The 19,123-nt window shown below is 34.8% G+C and overlaps 1 protein-coding gene across 1 annotated transcript in view; it reads right to left on the reverse strand.

Annotated features, from left to right (window-relative positions):
• Positions 1-4,083: 4,083 nt before the first annotated feature.
• Positions 4,084-19,123, reverse strand: part of CFAP47 (cilia and flagella associated protein 47) — a gene marked incomplete at both ends in the record, with an annotated part of 301,646 nt that continues 286,606 nt past the window's right edge. Inside the window, 2 exon segments of the mRNA XM_082784753.1 lie at positions 4,084-4,293; positions 18,017-18,185. Coding sequence (XP_082640879.1) covers positions 4,084-4,293; positions 18,017-18,185 — 379 coding nt within the window.

Consider the following 19,123-nt stretch of genomic DNA (forward strand, 5'->3'; position numbering starts at 1 on the left):
TCCAAAGAGTTGTCTTAAAATAATACTTTTCCTTTTAGCTAGCAGTAGAAATGTATATGGGCCCATACCCCAGCGGGCTCTTTACCTGATCATGATAATTTTCTGTGCTTAAAACAGACTTGCTCTCTCAATTTTTCTGACTCAGACAAAACCTGCACTGACACAGGAGATAATGTTCAGCTCTTATTATTCTTGAAGGACAGGTTTGATAAGCTAAAACCCTTATAACCAGTGATATCAGGCATAAAAAAAAAAAGTCTTAGAGTATCATTGATACCATGGCTAGTCAGACATGAGTAGAAGAAGCAATCAAAATCTTATGAGTTATGAAGCAGCGAAACCTAAACCAAGCAGAGCTGCTAGTGGCAGGCATCCTAAAAACACTTCCATGTTCTCCTTCAGTCATTCTTCTACGTGGTCTTCTGCCAAATAAAGTTCAGCCAAACATCAGACAATTTGAAGCTTGATTGCTGGTCCTGCAACCCACCAGTGCAGATTGTCCCCGCATGTCCCAGAAAAACAGAAAACCAACTCAATAGTTAGGAACAATATCAAAAGCTGCACAGTATTTTAGTAAGAAATTTAAATATAAGATCCCATTCCAGAGTAACAAGTTCTACTGTACACAGTGATCTTGCTTGACATCCCGTTTTTTTGGTTTTTTTTTTTAATTATTCAGAAAGATGAATCATTATAGCCATAAAGAGACAAGTGGGGGAGAAATATAAAGAAACAGGTGGTAACTACACTGATTAGCCAACCGGTATTTCTTCTAAGCCATTAACAAACAGATGTACAGCTGACTCATGCTTGTCACATAACTCTGTGATTAAGACATAGGACTGAAGTATCATATTGACTGGGGAAAACTTGTTTTATTTTGTGAATTTGATATTTATATATATGAAAATACATGAGTCAGTACAAGTACTTTTAGATCTCTAGTCAAAATTAACTATTAGAAATGAAGAGCTTTTATTTCCAATGTTAATCAGCATGCCCTGTTTTCCTGAGACTCTGCTGTACCTGCAAATAGATTGATGTGAAGGCAAATACTAATTTGTTATTCTTTTCAGGAGAAAAGGATCTTTAAGGGTGCTCTAATGTAGAGAAACAAAGGTAATTTTTTTCTCTTCCAATTTCTGGTCATGGTAGCGTACTTCTGGTAATGTAGGATAAGGACATAGAAAACATTGTGAGTGCTTCTTTACAAACTGTAACCTTGAGGCTGTGTTTATTTTCTTACATTTCCTTGTAAGAAGTTTATTACAATAAATGGTAATTTAGAATTACTTATAATCTAAATCCGCTTTATTTACTGATTGATTTATCATCTGAACCCTAACTGCAACAATTGTGCTTAGACTGATCTTCAGTAGTTAAGATCTTCTGCAGATCACATTTTTAAGGTGTGGGGTGATGGTGAGCATCTCGCCCTGCTGTTCTTAAGTTCTGAAAGTCCAAAAGCTTTGGAGTTAAGTCTCCAAGTTTAAATAAAAAAAAAGCATCATTTGATAATTCTTTCTCATACCAATTCTTTCTTTCAATGACTTCAAACTCTACAGTTTATAATTATGGCCTAGTAATTCTAGTAAAATAAATTAAAATATAAAACAAAAAATAGAGGGAGCAAGAAACTAATAAAACTGATCATTCTGGAAATCTTCCAGTGCTGCTCTTAGAAAGTACTTTTTAAAAGATATGCAAACTTAGAATTAGCTTTTGCAGTATAAAGAATACAATCACATCACCGGTAGAAGTGCAAAGGGTGAAGTCATGAAGTAAAAGAATTTATTTTTAATAGAGTGTATATAGTCAGTGGAATATATAAAAGTATGTGGATAATATGTAAAACATCATGGATGTGACAAGCACACAGATACAATGGTCCTTATTTAAATCACCTTTGCAAGTACATCATTGATATTGGAGAAAACATTTTTAGTTCAGTTTAAACTCTGTAAAAATAAGAAAAGGTAATGCATTTATTAAAAATAAAAAAAGGTAAAGATTCAAATGATTATAGCATATTTTGCATAACTCATAAATGAGCTTGTATACACTGGAAAAGTGTAATCTGGTTCAGAAATCACAGCTGATGCTTCCCTTCTGAGATAGACAATATTTCTAAACTTCACCTTTTACGATGTACTTCAGATGTTACTGCATAAATATTTGTCTATGGATTTTTTAACTTCTGAATGTATGAGAGGATTTGAAAATCTATTGGATGTAACAGGAAATGCAGGTAAGTTAACTGTGAAATAACATTTTTGAAGAGAGCAACACTTAATTGAGTGATTGATCTATATGCCACCTTCTATCTCTGATAGAATTATTAAACTTCTTACAAAAAGCTGTGATTTCAAATGAGAAAGAAAACCTTTTAGAAAGCAAAAACAGGACAACAAAGCTTTAACAAAGAAAAGTTGTTGCTGAAACTATTCTTGAACACTGTGACCAATAATCAGTTGTGAATCCACTGCACATTTCTGATCCATAAATTCTCATTTCTTACAGTCAATAGAAACAATTGATTCAATTACACACGTAGATAGAGCTCTCCTATGAAATCTAGATGTATTTGTGTTCCCAGTCACATGTAAGATAAATGTTACAAGAGCTTCTTAATGTTTTCTATAAATACACCAAATATCAATACAGACAGTATCCTTTATGTGTTGTGTACTGAATTTGTAAGGGAATTTTTATTCTTGGTTCAGATTACGTTTTCTGATCAAAGCAGGGCACACTGCATTAAAAAGCAGAGACTAAACAGTGCCATCACTGTTTTATATGTTCCCAACATTTTCTGTAATAGCTTCTCTAAAATGTGTGGCATAAACAAAATCCTCAAGCACATAGCGGTAAAATGGTTTTATTGGTGCTCATTTACACTGACCTACATAGGTTGTTCTCAGGCTCCCCATTCCTGAGCAATGATGCTCATTCTGTATTTGTGCCAAGAAAGCACTTACTCTGTGCCAAGCTATCTTTTCGTTACAGGATATTCTGCCACTAAAATAAAGGCACAAATACAATTCATACTCTGTTAGTAAAGTCAGCAAAATCAATCTCAAAGATTTAAAAAAAAAAAAAAAAACAACAAAAGTGGGAGTTATCCATCCAGTGATCTTGCAAAGCATGACTGCAGAGATCTAACTTTCTAATGACATCAATAGCAATGAAAGCCTGAACACCCATATAATATCAACTGTTACTGAGAAGAATGGAAATGGAAGCACAACATGAATGGCATCTCTGGTTTGTTTATTTTAGAAAAAAAAAAAAAAAAAAGTAAAATTTTGCTGCAGTCCTCACTGGCTTTTCATAGCCTTCTATATTTCAATACTCCAATATTCTAAAGCACTCTAAAATTTACTCAGCACATCAATACTGAGGGAGGACATTTTATTTTTATTCTATATTATGTGTAATAACCTAAGAATTTGAAGTGTTATGGGATGAATAACTCAGGACAAAATTATTTTAGACAAAGCAGAAATGTCAAAACTAATGACATTTTGCAAAGCAAGTGAATCTAAAGACATTTAAGCTCTGGACATGTGATACGTAAACCTACATTTTAGCAAAGTATTGCAAAATTTCGGTAAGCACTTGATCATGAAAGACATCAAGGATTAGTTTGCCTGCTTGGTTTGAATGCAAGTAATATACTGAACAACATATAGAACTTTCTTTATGGCTTCCTATTAAAGCCTTACCAAACGAACATTCCTTCTAAAGCAAAGCATTAAATCAAATTCCCAAATTTCCATGTATACTTTTTCAACTTGATCCTTTTTCCTTACTAAAATTTGCTGACATCTGTATGAAATACATGAACCACTAGGTACACAACTAAAATCTGTCATAGAAAAAAAAACATTATTAGAGTTGAGGCACTCTGGATCCTCCACATAAAGCATACCACCGATGCATATCATATCTGCTTTAAAAATATATTAAAAACACATCTTTGCATTTGCAGAGTTTATTTGACAAAGATATCCACCTCATGTGGTCCCCCCACACTCCTCAAAACAAACAAATAAAAACCCACAACACAGCATTCTCTTTTCTCTATTTTGTCCTCAGGACTAAAGGTGCCCCCTTGATTGGTGAGGATACCCCAGTGGTTGTAAGCTTTAGATTTTCATGTAAGAAATTGCGCTGTCGAACTGTTGCTGATCTTATGTAACTGCCAGTAGAAACTACTTTTGCTGGCCTTGTAGGTGGTGTGGTCTGTGGAGGCAGGCCATTGATTTCGTATGTCCACTGCATTGATTGAGTCTGAAAATAAAGAACAGAGACATGATAAAATATAATCAGTGATCAAATACCTTGAAAATTTTTGACAGTGATTTACCATGCTACATTGATTTCAAAAGATACTTATCCTTTTCCACATAAGGTACTGGAATAACATAGAATGAGAATCGTCATCCTGGAACACAGAGACTAGAAATCATGTTTAACGTTATGAATGCAGACCCAGACCCAACAAAGAAAAATAATTTATCATCCCAGCTGATCTAAAATTCATTTTTTATTTAGTAAACCCTATAGCTCTGTATGTTGTTTAAAGGTAATTATTCCACAGTACAATATAAAAGTCTCAGGTATATATGTACTGTGTGACTTAATTGCAACTCTGGTGTTGGTAATAATAGTATTATCAAATGGTGAAATCTTTGCATTAAAATAATAGAAAAATTAAAAAAAAAAAAAAGAGAGAGAAAAGAGCGCTAAGTACACATAATAGAATTGCAGCTTATGTTGAAATCTCCAGTTTGAAGAATATTTATGTGAATTGAAAATGACACTCTGCATTTGCTTTCTGTTTATAACTGGTCTGTAGGAATGGAGCATATGTTTCTATGTCATATCTTGTAATGCCTGAACACTTGATTCTTACTGAGTACGTGATTCTTATTCTTAATACATTTCCCATCTATGTTTACTTAAGGAGTATTATTTTATGTATACGAAGGCTGTACTGTTGTCTATCTCCCATGTTTCCTTTGTTCTCTGAAGCAGAATTTTGGTTGCTAAAAACCCATATGTAACTATTGAAGATTCTTAGTCATTTTTCTTTCAAGATTTATCACTTTAATTCTGGAAAGCAGGTCTTTATTCCAAGTCTAGCATTATCCTTCCTAGAAGCTCTATTCATAGACCTTTCATTTTCCATTCTCCTTTTCTCTTAAGAACAAAATAAAACAAAACAACAAAATGACAAAATCCCATAGACTTCAAATGCTGTGTCATTATGTCCAGCTTTCTACCATACAAAGAGAAAGATAAAGTGTTACATGCCCACTTGACACATACATTGCCATCTATTTGCACTCCGCAATTGGCAATTTCAGGTTTTCTGTTTGGGACATTTTCACTTACAAGGCACTTGTGGGGAACATTGAGTGAAAAAGCATGGGATTATGTAGGTCCATTTAAATTTATTAATTCAAGTGATTTTTTTTTTATGCAGAACATGGAACATAGTGCACATACATAATACATACATGCACAGTACACAGAACATACCAGACTCCATGACTTTGTAGCATCAAAGCAGCAAAGTCGTGTTAAATGCATGATATTTCCAAATTCCCAAGGCATACTTTTCCATATGTTGCACAGCACCGCAATTGCACAGCCATGCTACTTTTGGTTCTACAGCAGGTTTTTTTTGTCACTACACTTTTGCATCATGCTGCATTGAACTAGAGTCAAGGCTTGCAGGATCACCTTTCTTTCCTGCTCCAAGTCAAAGATTTAATACAACTGTTGTAATTTATGTAATACGTCTCTCACTTAATACAAACATAATCCTTAGAACAATCATTGGTAGATATAACCATTACACCTAAGAGCAGTGTCACTTTCACCCAAGGAAACAAAGGGTTAGAAAGGCTGTGTACACCCTCATCCAATCTGGAAATTAATGCAAGAGTCAACCTTAAAGTTCAAGAGTCTTCCTCTGAAGCACTTAGTTAACAGCATGCCTTCCAACACAGCTGGCTTTGTGGCCCATTTGCTCTTTCCAGTCTGACAGTTCTGCTTCTCCCCAAACAGATTAGGCCTATAGGGAGCAGCAACAGTATCCATACTAATTATCAATTGCTCCACACACACCCAAAAAATAAATAATTAATAAAATAAAATAAAATAAAATAAAATAAAATAAAATAAAATAAAATAAAATAAAATAAAATAAAATAAAATAAAATAAAATAATGATCACATAGCATAAATGCCATCAACCATCTCCAAAGTATGGCGTGTTATTAATCTAACAATTTACTGTAATCTGTTGATTATCTATGGTCTAGGTAAAGAACTACATAGGACATGGCGAAGAGCCAACCTTCTCCATCTCAACATTTCTTGAGTCATATCATTCTTATAGTAACATATAGAAGAGAATAAAATGCATGCTAAAGTAGCTCTGATTTTGTTCTTCTGTTGTTTTGTTAAATATCAGTATTATATTTGCCATTGAAAATATCTGCTTTGTTGATGTTTACCTTTCTTATCTTTCATATTCTGTTTCCTACTGTTCTAATGATTGCCCTGTCATTGCTAAAGTACATTTAATGGATATTGTTGTAAGCATTTTTTCATTCATGTTGCAACTATTCAATAGGAAGAAGTTCCAGGTCATTAAACTGTAAACCTTTTGACACAGACTTTTTGCTCTTCTATGCATTTATACAGTGTTTACAATATTTCACATATAGGCTGGATACAGTTACAACTTTTAAATGTCATCACCATATGAATCTCTAATTCTGATGCTTATTTCATAACTGGTTTTAACCAGTATTTTAGTAATGGAATATTTACTGTTCTGTACTTGTATTGAAAGAATAGTCAACTTTTTTGCTGTGTCTTTTTAAAAAAATATATTTTTAAACCCTCTACATTAAAACTGGTGGTACTGATTTTTCATAACGTCTTCTGAATGAATGACTGTATTCTAATAAAGGTTAGTAAGTGTAGGATCTTAATAGATACTTCATCATGCATGCATAATTTTTTAAACTTTCATTACTCTTCTGCTGAAATAAAAATCTAATTTAAATTGAATATTATTCCTGTGTAAAACAGACATATTAGCTCATCATTATTCTAAACCTTATTAAATACTGTTCAGTGATCTGCTAACTTCACTGCCATTAAAGATAAATGCCAGCAAAAGCAGGTGTGATGTGGACCAACATCAGTATCTTCTGTCTAAAGATAATATTGTCTTTTAAGAAATGTAAATCTCTCTCCAGAGGTAGCTAATTGTCTTTTTAATTCCAGTACAAGATGAAAAGGTTTATCTTTATTTAGCATGTCAGATTAACAATTTAGTTTAAAGAAAATTTAACCTCAGGGTCATATACACTGTGTGCATGATTCATTGATCACTTCAAGGTCAGAGAAAAGATCTGTCAATTGTTTCAGCCAAAGATTTTAACTGAGTATCAAGTTACTAAAAATCTTTTTTGTTCATGAAATCCACACATATCGTAACTTTACTTTCTATAGTTTTCTTAACTGTTTGAAGCAGGATTTAAGCAAAACTGGTGGGCTGTGTCACCTCTCAATTTCATTTACTGTTAACACCAAACAATATGGACTTCTAGGCAGTAAGAGCCTATTGTTAATTGCCTGTTTGCTGTTCAAATGCTCTATATTTTATATTTTGTGGGGGTTAAGAAGATAGAAAAAAAAAAAAAGTTTATGGCTTTGCTTGGTAAAAAAGGTTCAACAAGGAGAAGTGCAAAGTCCTGCACCTGGGGAGGAACAACTCCAGGCACCAGTACCTCCTGGGGGGCACCCAGCTGGAAAGCAGCTCTGCAAAGTACCTAAGAATCCTGGTAGACACCAAGTTGAACAGCAGTGTGCCTTTGCCTCTATGAAAGCTAATGGTATTATTGGCTGCACTAGGCAAAGTATCACCAGCAGGTCTAGAGAGATCCTTCTGCTGTACTCAATATTTGTGAGGTTGCACCTGGAGTTCTGTGTCCAGTTCTGGGACCCTCCAGTACATGGGAGACATGAGCATACAAAAGAAAGTCCAATAGAGGGCTAAGAAGATGACTGAGGGATTGGATTACCTTTCCCATGTGGAGAGAGCTGGGACTGCTCAGCCCAAAGAAGGAAGACTTGAGGGTGATCTGTTCACTGTCCATTAATACCTGAGGGATGGCACAAAGGAGACAGACCCAGGCTCTTTTCAGTGGTGCCCAGTGCCAGGACAAGAGGCACCGGGCACAAACTGGAGCACAGGCAGCTCTGCCTGAACACCAGGAAACACTTCTGTGCTGTGTGGGTGATGGAATACTGATTACCCAGAGAGGCTGTGGAGTTTCTCATTTAAAAGATCTTCAAAAGCTGCCTGAACAGGGTCCTAAGCAACCTGTTGCAGGTGGCCCTGCTTGAGTAGGGAGGTTGGACCAGATCACATATAGAGTTTCCTTCTAACCTCAAAAAATCTTTGACTCCATGATTCTGTGAAAAAGCTGTTTATACAAGTGCTGGTGTAGCCTGTGTCAGGTGCAGTTCTGTGGCAGGAGAATTTGCTCTGTACCTAATGGAAACTCATTGAGCTTAATTGGGAAAACATTGTGTGCATAAATCCTTTAGATATGATCCATTAAGATGAACTCAAAATAATAATAATAATCATAATCTGTAACAACCTAGTCCATCTATTGTAAATCATCTGCTGTCATCCAAAACAGTTGGAGAGACAGCCTTTGTGGAAAAAATTTGCAGTTATGTACTTATTTACTGAAAGGAAAACCTCAGTTTGTAGTTCATTGCATTCTGCTAAAGTGGTAACAAGCGTTACACAAATGGAAAATAGTTACTGTAACTGCCAACATAGGTTAGCGCTACAAGATCACCTAGAACTCAGTAATTTTTGGAAAATTTTGGACACCCATGTCTGTTTAACTAGAATATTTATTCAAACGTTATTCAAGTCATAAGTATTTTCTTTCAGGATAAAGCTTAACAATTTAACTACAATGACTGCTTTAATCAATATGAAAACTGCAACAAGAGCGAGTCCACCAAGTTCAGAATCAGTGCAAATGCCTTCAAGCTGCTTTCCAGGTCAGACATGTTTCAGTGATAGAGAAAGAAGGATCAAGTATCAGACTTTTCTGGAGTGACAGAGAGGGGACAATGACTTTGAGAGGTCTTTAGTATATGACTATATTTGACTTATGAGCTGCATTTTCTTGCCTAAGAAATGGGTCAGAATTTTCCAAATAGGAGGAACTTTGCCTTTGCTTATGGCAGTGCTGATTATTATACAAAATTTGCAACAACTATAATGCTAGCACCAGTACTAACAAACAAAGTCTAAAGACAAAAGTATTGAGTACAAACACAAAAGGCAGTCTCTGTTATGATGTATGTAATAATAACTTAGGTATTTACAAATCATTGGGTCCCTGCATCTCTTGACCTATTTCAGAGTTGTGCTGATACTACAGATTATACAACTTCAGAAGAAAGACCAGACTACAGTCTAAACATCCCTGACAGTCTGAGGGAAGTTTGGATATTGAAATTAATGACTTCCTTTTATCAATATCTAGAAAGTCCTGACAGCTATAATCCAGTTTAAGTCTGAAGGAAGCAATAATTTGGTTCACCTGTTTGGAGTAATGGCCAACTGCAGAATGAAATTTCTTTGATAAATATTGTGAAGAATAAAAAATAAGACATATGCTACCAATTTTTACTGTGTATTGTATATTCAAGTAAGCTATTCAACTGTCTTGATAGCTGACTGAATAATATTCATGAAATAATTTATTCAGCAAATACGGTTAGCAGTCACCAAATAATTTATGCAAAAGTATATTTTTTAGTATTCAGCCCATTCTTACAGATGGTTCATGATTCATAGGATTAATTTGCAGAACATAGACCATCCATATGTATTCACTGCAGGCTGGCAGTGCTACTCAGTTACATACTAATTAATTGTGAGCGAAATTTGTGTTGGGAGGGAGCTAAATGTTGCGAGTGAGTATCAGGAATTTTAAGGTAAATGATATTCCAGTTGTCTTTCAAACAGTGTTAATTCAGGAAAGTCTAAACAAGATTTGCAGGACTTCCTGCTAAAAGCTAAGGCACAGGAAATTACAGACAGTGCATCCTGTCCTCCCTGGACCTTAATTTGTATTGCAATGGTGACAAGCAAAAAAATGATCAATTACAATCAGTGTATACAGAATGAAATTAAACCAAATTTTTATGTGTGCCGCTGAAGAGTTTCTTCCTCTATTTTTTTCCTTTATGATCAGTTTATGAAGAAAAAAAAATGTTTGGGTGCAACAATGTTGTAATGTTTCCATATCTGTAGCAATTTGATAAGATCAGCTATGACTTTCTTCTTTTAATATGAGATTTGCAATAAATCTAGCACATCTATACCCCATATATACCCTTTTCTAAGTTACTGAGAAGACTTGAGTTATTTGTATTTTAATGTAGTCTTTGCTTAATATTTTACTTGCTAACTCTCATTTTGTATTAATTTTATAAATGATCACTAACGAGTCAGTATGAAGGCAGATACATTATATTCAATAAACAATATTGTTTGGTAGGTTTCATGTCATTACATTCCACTAACTTCCACTTCATAGATAAATTTTTACTTCTTGATTGCTTTACTACATCATCATGCGGAACAGGGCAGATTAAGTGAATATATACCAGCCATTTGCTGCCAGCAAATGACATGGCCTCCACTGATCCTCACTTTTGCCCTTCCTCTTGTTCTTATCTGTTGTCCCTGTTTAGTGAATCTGGTAAAGGGGAAAACAGATTGAAAAAACACTGGAACAAATAAAAAAGGCCATCTACCAATGTCTTCCTCCTTCCTTGTTCTTTCAGTCTTCCATAATATCTAATTTTAAAATGGAAGGAAACTGTAAGTAATTAGAAGAGTACTTTCTTTGAAGTCTTAAGTATTTCTTGTAGCTTGGAAGAAAAACCTTGTAAAAGGTCCCATAGACCCAGGGGTTCTGATCTATATCTGAAATGAAGGGAATTAAAGAAACCAAGGGAAAAAAAAAAAAAGTGATGAAAGACAGATTTCTTTCAGAGTTAATTTTTAAATGCAAGGTTGAGCTTACTCATGCTATGCTATTTTCAGGCTGTTTCAATCCTTAGGATCAAAAAATACTGGAAAGAGAATTTTCTTATACTGAAGTTGTTGGGGACCCTCTGTTACTGTGCCAACTCATATCAGAGTCTGCACCTGTTAGGTCCATGCAGTCAAGTAAAAGGGCACCTTTGTAGGGGTGGGAAACCTGGCTACAGTAAGTCACTATTCACAATTAAATAGTGTGTCCTATACAAGTCCATAATGTATCATGGAATTCTGAGCATTGGCAAGGAAAAAGAACTCCTGAAAAAATGATAATAATAATAGTAAAAGATTATTCTGGAGAATTCAAAGAAATAGTATCTTGTCCTCCCTTTGACCATCAACACAACTTCCTCTACAAGGTTACTCTTGAAGGACCAGAACAGTAGAAAACACAGTTTATGTTTGTTCATGGAAAGCTACAATATCTCCTTGTATGACTATCTTGACCATTAACTTAAGTAGAGAAATACTGCTATTTTTTAATAACACTGCTATAAAAAGTGGGAGGGTAGAGAATTAAATGCCATCTGAATCACAAATAAATAAATAAATAAATAGCACTGTCATAGAGTAATTGACATGGTTACTGCAAAGTCAAAATAAAACCTGCATATCTGAAGAGGTGAAATAAAGAAGAAGTAAGAAGAAAAAAAAAATCTCACTTTAATTATTCAAAAAGATCTTCACCCACCCTGATATGTGCTGGAGGGACAATGCAGCATGATATAAACAAGTACATAAACAGCAAACAAAAAAACATGAAAGTGTGGGCCCACTGCTGATTGCAGCAGCAGACCTGGTGACACAGGACAAGGAAAAGGCTGAGGTACTTAATGCCTTTTTCACCTTCACCTTCATGATGATGTCAAATCTTCAGAAAGGGAGAGAAGGAGTACCCCATGAACTACAGGACAGTCAACCTCACCTCAGTCCCTGGGAAAGTGATGGAACAACTAATTCTGGGAAACATTTTCAGGCACATAAAATAAAAGGAGGTGATTGGGGGTATCTAGCATGGATTCACCAAGGGGAAGTGATATTTAGCCAACATGATAATCTATGGTGAAATGGCTTTGTTTTGGTAAATAAAAACAAAGCAGTGGATATTGTCTACACAGATTTCAGTAGGGCTTTCAACACTGTCTCCTGTAAGATCCTCATGGACAATCTGTTGAAGTGTTGAGTGGATGAGCAAACAATCTGATGGATTAAAAACTGGTTGAACGGTTAGACCCAGATGGTAATGACCAGTGGCATAAAGTTTAGTTGGAAGCCAGTAAATAGCAGTGTATCCCACAGGTCAATACTAGGTCCAATCCCGTTCATCATTTTCATTAATGATCTGGATGATAGGGGCAGAGTGTACCCTTGGCAAGTTTGTGGATGACACAAAACTGGGAGGAGTAACTGATACACCAGACTATCCTGTCATTCCAAAAGACCTAAACAACTTCAGAAATGTGATCATAGGAACCTTATGAAGTTCAACAATAGTAAGTGTGAAGTCCTGCACCTGAGAAGGAACAGCCTCATGCAACAGTATGTTCTGGGAGCTGCCCAGATGGAAAGCAGCTTGGCAGAAAAGAAACTTGGATACCAAGTTGAACATGTTCCAGCAATATGCTCTTGCTGCAAAGAAAGCAAATGGTATCCTGGGCTGCATAACTATACTGCCAGAAGGTGGAGGGAGGTGACCCTTCCCCTCTACACAGCGCTGTTGAGGCCTGGAGTACTGAGAGAGAAATGGAGCTACCAGTAAGAGTCCAGTGAAGGACCACAAAGATGATTGGAGCATCTCTTCTGTGAGGGAAGGCTGAGAGCTGGGACTGTTCAGCCTGGAGAAAAGAAGACTCAGGACTTCTCATCAATGTATCTGAAAGGAAGGTACAAAGAGGATGTAGCCAGGATCACAAACTGAAATAGAGAAGGCTCTCTCTGAAAATAATGAAACACATCTTTACTGTGAGGGTGACTGAGAAAAAAAAAAAAAGTTTTAATTGCTGAGAATGACATTGGACAGTCAGGGTCCAGTGTCCCAGATGTATCTCTTCCTTGTCTTCTACTCATGCCTACCAGTGCTCTGAGGGTGGGGGCGAAAGCTTTGATGTTGTGCAAACACTGTTAATACCCAAAACACTGCTGTGTTGTCAAGACTGTTAAGTCACAAATCCAATACACAGCAATATACAGGCTGCTGTGAAGAAAGCAAAATCCACTCCAGCCAGACCCAAATACTGTGATCCTGCCTGAGCATCGTCTGGGTTAGACAAGTCCCTTCCAGAAGTCCCTTCCAACCTCAAGAATTCTGTGATTCAGGGATTGTAGTGTATGATACATTAAGACTTATTTTCTTTCATCTCTTTTCTCGTTACTTATAACTGCCCTAGTGATTTTGAATGTATTTTAACATCCAAAATTAAGTGCAAAACATACAACTCATTTCCATATATACTCACAGATTTTATTACATACTCAACAATTCATGTGAGCCATTCCTCACAATGTGGTAATATTAAAACTGGAGTACTGAGCCATCCTGAGAAACTGTCATCAACACTTTATTTCAGTGTATCAAAGAGGAAAAGTGATCAAACTAGAGTCTGAGGGTGCTTGTGAATAACACTTATTCTCCTTTATCAGATACTACACATAGAATCATAGAATCATTTAGGTTGGAAAAGATTGTCAAGTCCAACCATTAAGTTTACATTTAATCAATGGTCTTTCCTTCCCATTTTTAATTAAAATGGTAGCTCAACAGTCATTTTCTTAACTTATAGGAACAATTCCAGATCAAATTAAAAATAACTTAAATTGATTTCTGCAATTCAAATATTAGATGTTTCACAGCTTTGCTTAGATGTAATACAATCAATATCAAATACTCCCTCACTACTGGCAATGTTTTGAATGCCATTATACACCAGTCATTCCCATATTTGTATAAACTCTTGTCATTATGGGAATTATAGTCTCAATAAGCAAACTAACTATTTTTATGCCTATGAATTAAAAATTTTGAGTATTGATTCTTCACCCAAAATCCAGTGATGCTAGTGATAGGATGTGCTATATTCACTGCTTGGAATGAACTTTCTGGACCTCTGTTTGTAATCACAAAACTCAGTTCAACATCAGCCAGGGGACACAGGTGATGTCTTCCTCATTGTGAAACTATTTCAATTATCCTATTAGCTTTTTTACATTCTCCCTTGTTCATTATTTTTAAGAGATACAATTCAGAATAACATTAAATTACGGTAATTAACAAATCTACCAGGAACAATGCACAATGTATTTTCACCAAGCTACTGAATATGTAACAGTATCATTTTCTGTTAAAATATGCAAGCTTGCATATTTAAGCTTAGAGAAGCCACAGACGGCTACTGTGGCTTGCACACGGCAGCATTTATTTCCAGAGCAGCATGACAAATGGTTTTGATATGCTATCTTCCATAGGCTAAGTTAGTGATTATTCAGTAATAAAGGTGCACAAGCCTGACTTCTAGAGGGCTTGATAATGTTACCTGCAATCTGGTTTTCTCTGACATCTATTTTATCTTTTAAGACTTATTTTGTTTGCCCTCTGCTTTAGAATATCTCTGCAGTCTCATCCATGAATTACAACACATTTGCTCAGGTCTCCAGCTGGATTCAGCACACTGCAAGCAAATTAGCTGTAGGCCAACTTGAAAATGCCCTTTTCCAAGCCAGGACTTGCCAGCCTCCTGACTGCTCTGTCTTGTACCTGGCAGCAGCTCCTGCTCCGGGAAGCCTGTACAGAGTTCCCCTGCCCTTGCTGGCCCTAGGCTGTGGCACTTGTCTCTTCAGTTTTGCCAGCACATCGCAGCCAAACTCAGAGATGTTAGTCTGACTGAGGAAGTCCTTTTTATCTTCTCAGTAATTTATAGCTTATATATTATCCTTTCACTAATTTGTAATTAGTGGGAAAACATTTTTTCTTTTCAGTTAGAAATGCACTGATTACGAAAGCTATTAAAAATGTTGACGTTTGATTATGGAATAGTATCTATTTAAAATGCTCTTCATGCACTGTCATTGTTTCTTGCTTGTAGCTCAGTAAGATTATGATGTTCTCCTTCACAGATACAGAAACAAGCATGATTATTTCCTTTACAAGCTTTTTATTATATTTCTCTAATTTCATTCTTTGATCTACAGAAATTTTTAAGTGATTTTCCATGGTACTTTTACAAAATTAAGATTCCTACCAGCTATTCAAATAATAGTCTACCTTCAATTGTTTTGATATGTAGTTGACTCAAGACATAGGTTTTAATGACGGTTAAAGAAAATTGAATTGCTTCAGCAAAGTAATTAAAGTTTTCTGCCATTAATAAAATCTACTGTAAGTATTCATGAATATTAAGGTTTTAAAAAATTCCCCAAATACTTCATGAAGTACTTCATGATTTGTGTACAGAAAATATAAATGAGGCTACATTATTTCAATTATAGATGTGCATTCAGTTAACAAAATGTACACACTGAATTTTGGTAAAGACAAATTGTAATCTCTTCACGTTAATTACTTCTTCAGGACTGGGTTCTCAGCAGGGCAAATAAAAAAAAAAATTGCATGTACAATGTTTGGGTTTAATGTTTTCAACAAATGAAGAAAAGATGACTTTCCCCATAATCCCAACCTCCTGTTTTACTTTACAACACAATTGTAATGACCAGCATAAAACAGATAAAGAACTTACACTGTCATCTGTGCTGCTTTACAGCCCAATTATCACTGTTCATTGAAGCATACAAAAATAGCAGTTCTGCAACTCACTATTCATAAAATTTAATAATAAAACTATGTTAGTGTTAGGACTCTGACTTTATCCCCAGAAGTGCAAAGGAAATTTTACAGGAAGATCGCTGTAGTCTGTAGTATGGCAGTATCAGAAGAGACACAATACTGTAAAAACACCTTTGCTGCTTTTAAGAACAGTTCAAAGCCTCTGTCAATACCTTGCTGAAAGAATACATGCAAAAGAGATTCTTCAGTGTTAGGTCCAACATTGTTTTTCACCACTTTCATTATTATTCCCCAAATAAGAGTGATTTAATACTGTTTTTGCCATCTAACTAAATCTGTCTTCTTCAGGGTCAGTAATGATAATTATTTGAACTAACAGGAAAGGCAAAGGCAGAAATGAGTATCTGGTATTCTCAACAAGTAGTCAAGTTTCTTTCAGGTAGCTGTTGAGAGTCACCAGCAGAATTACAGTCACAAGTGCTACAGCTTTTATTAGAACTACATGACCAAAAGATTTTGTGGAGAGGAAAGAATGAATTCTAGTATACCCCCAAAGGATTATCAGCAAAAATAAAGAGAGTATAAGCCATGAAGAGTCATTAATAAATTTTTTAACATTCAGGAGTAGATTGGACAAGATAGTACCTATGACAATAATATGTATGAGTGAATTCCTATACCCATGCGCAGTAGCACAGGTGGAGATGTAAAGAGCCATCTGCCTAGATCATAACCTGAGACTGAGGTGTGGAAATTAAAAATCCAATTACTCAAAGCCCATCTGTACTCATAAATTCCTAAAAGAAAATTTTGGATTAGTGAGTGAGTTCTTAGAAAGCAAATCTTTGACCATGATGCATATCCCATTGCAGACAAATTCGTCACGTAGAAGCTCTATTTTCAATGGAAGTTAAACCAAAGACAAATATGGCCAGTACATTTTAATGTGCTATGCCTAATAACAGGAGTTTTGTTCCTGAACTACATTAGAAGTTTCTGAGGTGTACATATGTGTTATATAGCATTGTATAATATAAAAGAACACAGTGGATTCAGCCAGTTATTTTGTTTTTCAAATGCAAGAGATATAAAGAACACTGCTGTTTATGTAAAAAAAAAAAAAAAAAATGAATTGATCAAATGTCTAATCCAGTAAAAAACAAAACAAAAGCAAAAAAAATCTGATGGATTAAATGGCCTTCCTGTTTCCCTAGGATTTCTCTTTTTTATTCCTGTTGTGCATGTTACCACTCAGAGAGAAAACACTATAGATATTTGTCATGCATCTTTTTATCAGTTTTATTTTGACCATCTAATTTTTAAATCAGTATTGCTGTTTCACTTCTAATACAGTAACCCAAAGACATTGCCAGCATGCAGTGAAGTGTGCATTTCAACTGCAAACCATTATTTGCAGAGAGTTTCAGGTGTTCTCCAGTACTATAAATTTTGGACAAACCCTTTCCTTTTAAAGAATGACTTAAAAAAACATTCCTGAAGTAAAAAGAACATTTTTACTACTGAAAGAAAAATGTCTTGTGATGTTTTCTGACCTTCAGACTCAGAAGCTACTTGGCTAAAAATTCTTTTTGTTTATTTTGAAGCTTTTTTTTTATATGAAGTTATACCTAGCTTCTTCTTCTGAAATTTGCCTTTTACAGTTTAGTATCTACCTTCTAGTGCCTTAACTTAGGTCTCATATATTCAATTACTCACATATTTTCCACTTATTCTTAATATGATTTTTTTTATTATTACCCTGTTAAAAGTTATTCTGTCATGTTGTATATGTAGTTGTTTTATATGCATTATGATACGTATCCGTTTCTGGTGCTGATGGCAAAGGGATAACAAAGAAATTAAAATTAGAATGTAAGTTTTTCCAACTTGTCATGAGTTAATTTTCATTATTTTATTTTATTCTTGTCTGTAGTGAAGAGTAGCAAAATAATTACAGTGTGCTTTTGCATGTTTTAGTACTGCTTTTTTTGTATAAGATTATTTTTCCCTTCCAGTCCTGAGTAATGGAGAGAGTATATTTGGGTATTGCATCTAGGAAGACTTACCTGAATTACAAGTGTTGCTTTATGCTTCTTGCCATACATTCTTGGCTTGAATCCCACTGTTATATGGGTTCCAACAGTGCCCACTGGAAGAAGTTCTCCAGCTTGTGGCAGTACAACAAAGTCAGGATCACTGCCCGCCAGGAAGTATGCAGTGAATGGCTCAGGGTACCTACAGGAAAGCAAAGGAGGTTATTGTGCCTTTTGCAATATCTTAATACAATTTATTTTTAAAATAATAATATATTATATAATAATATTATTATATAAAATATATTAATCTTATATATAAATAAAATATATTAAATATATTATATAATAATAATATAATTTTTATAATAATAATTTTTTATTTTTAAACATTCAGGCCACCATGTGGCATGACTTAGGAAATGTGGCAGCCCATGAAATGCTTGAACAATAACAGCATTATTACTTACAGAATAATTTTTTATAGTAATTGTTTACGTTTAATTATAAATATTTATAATCTTTATATGTAGGGATCTGCATACTAGTCTTCCGTTTAAAATATATTTTGTTATAAATATGATAATAACTAGAGAATAATTATAACATCTGTTTTTTTGTTTGATTTTTAAGTGTAAAAGTGTAATGTGAATTATCAAAATAAATTTAATGTCAGAGTAGAAAATATACTTACCCTATTTAAAACCCCCCACTTTTCCAATCCCTAATCAAATAAAACTGACAAGCCACCCATTTTGTTAAGATTTATGACTAGAACTGAATTTGCAGTCTGATGGAGTACTAATAAATTAGGAGTGAGTTTGAAAGGCTTGAAATGAATATATGGAGAAATATAGTTTTCTATCAGTTTTCAAAATTTGTCATGTCTCACAGACCAAATACTTTGAGATACTGCAATAACAATAATCATGTTCCTCTACTGATACTATTGTACAACTGCAGTCTCATAAGAATTTTTGTCACAGGTACTACTATTGATCTTGTCTAATTGCTAGCTTCATGGCAGTACCGTTGCACCAAAAGAAAACGTCTTATTCCTGGTAAAAAGAGTGGCTGCGCACTACCAAACAATCTTTAGACAATTCCAACATGAAGCCTATTTATCACAGTTTCTTACAG

This window comes from Aythya marila (assembly GCF_965140915.1).
Source record: "Aythya marila genome assembly, chromosome: 1".
NCBI classification, from domain to species: domain Eukaryota; kingdom Metazoa; phylum Chordata; class Aves; order Anseriformes; family Anatidae; genus Aythya; species Aythya marila.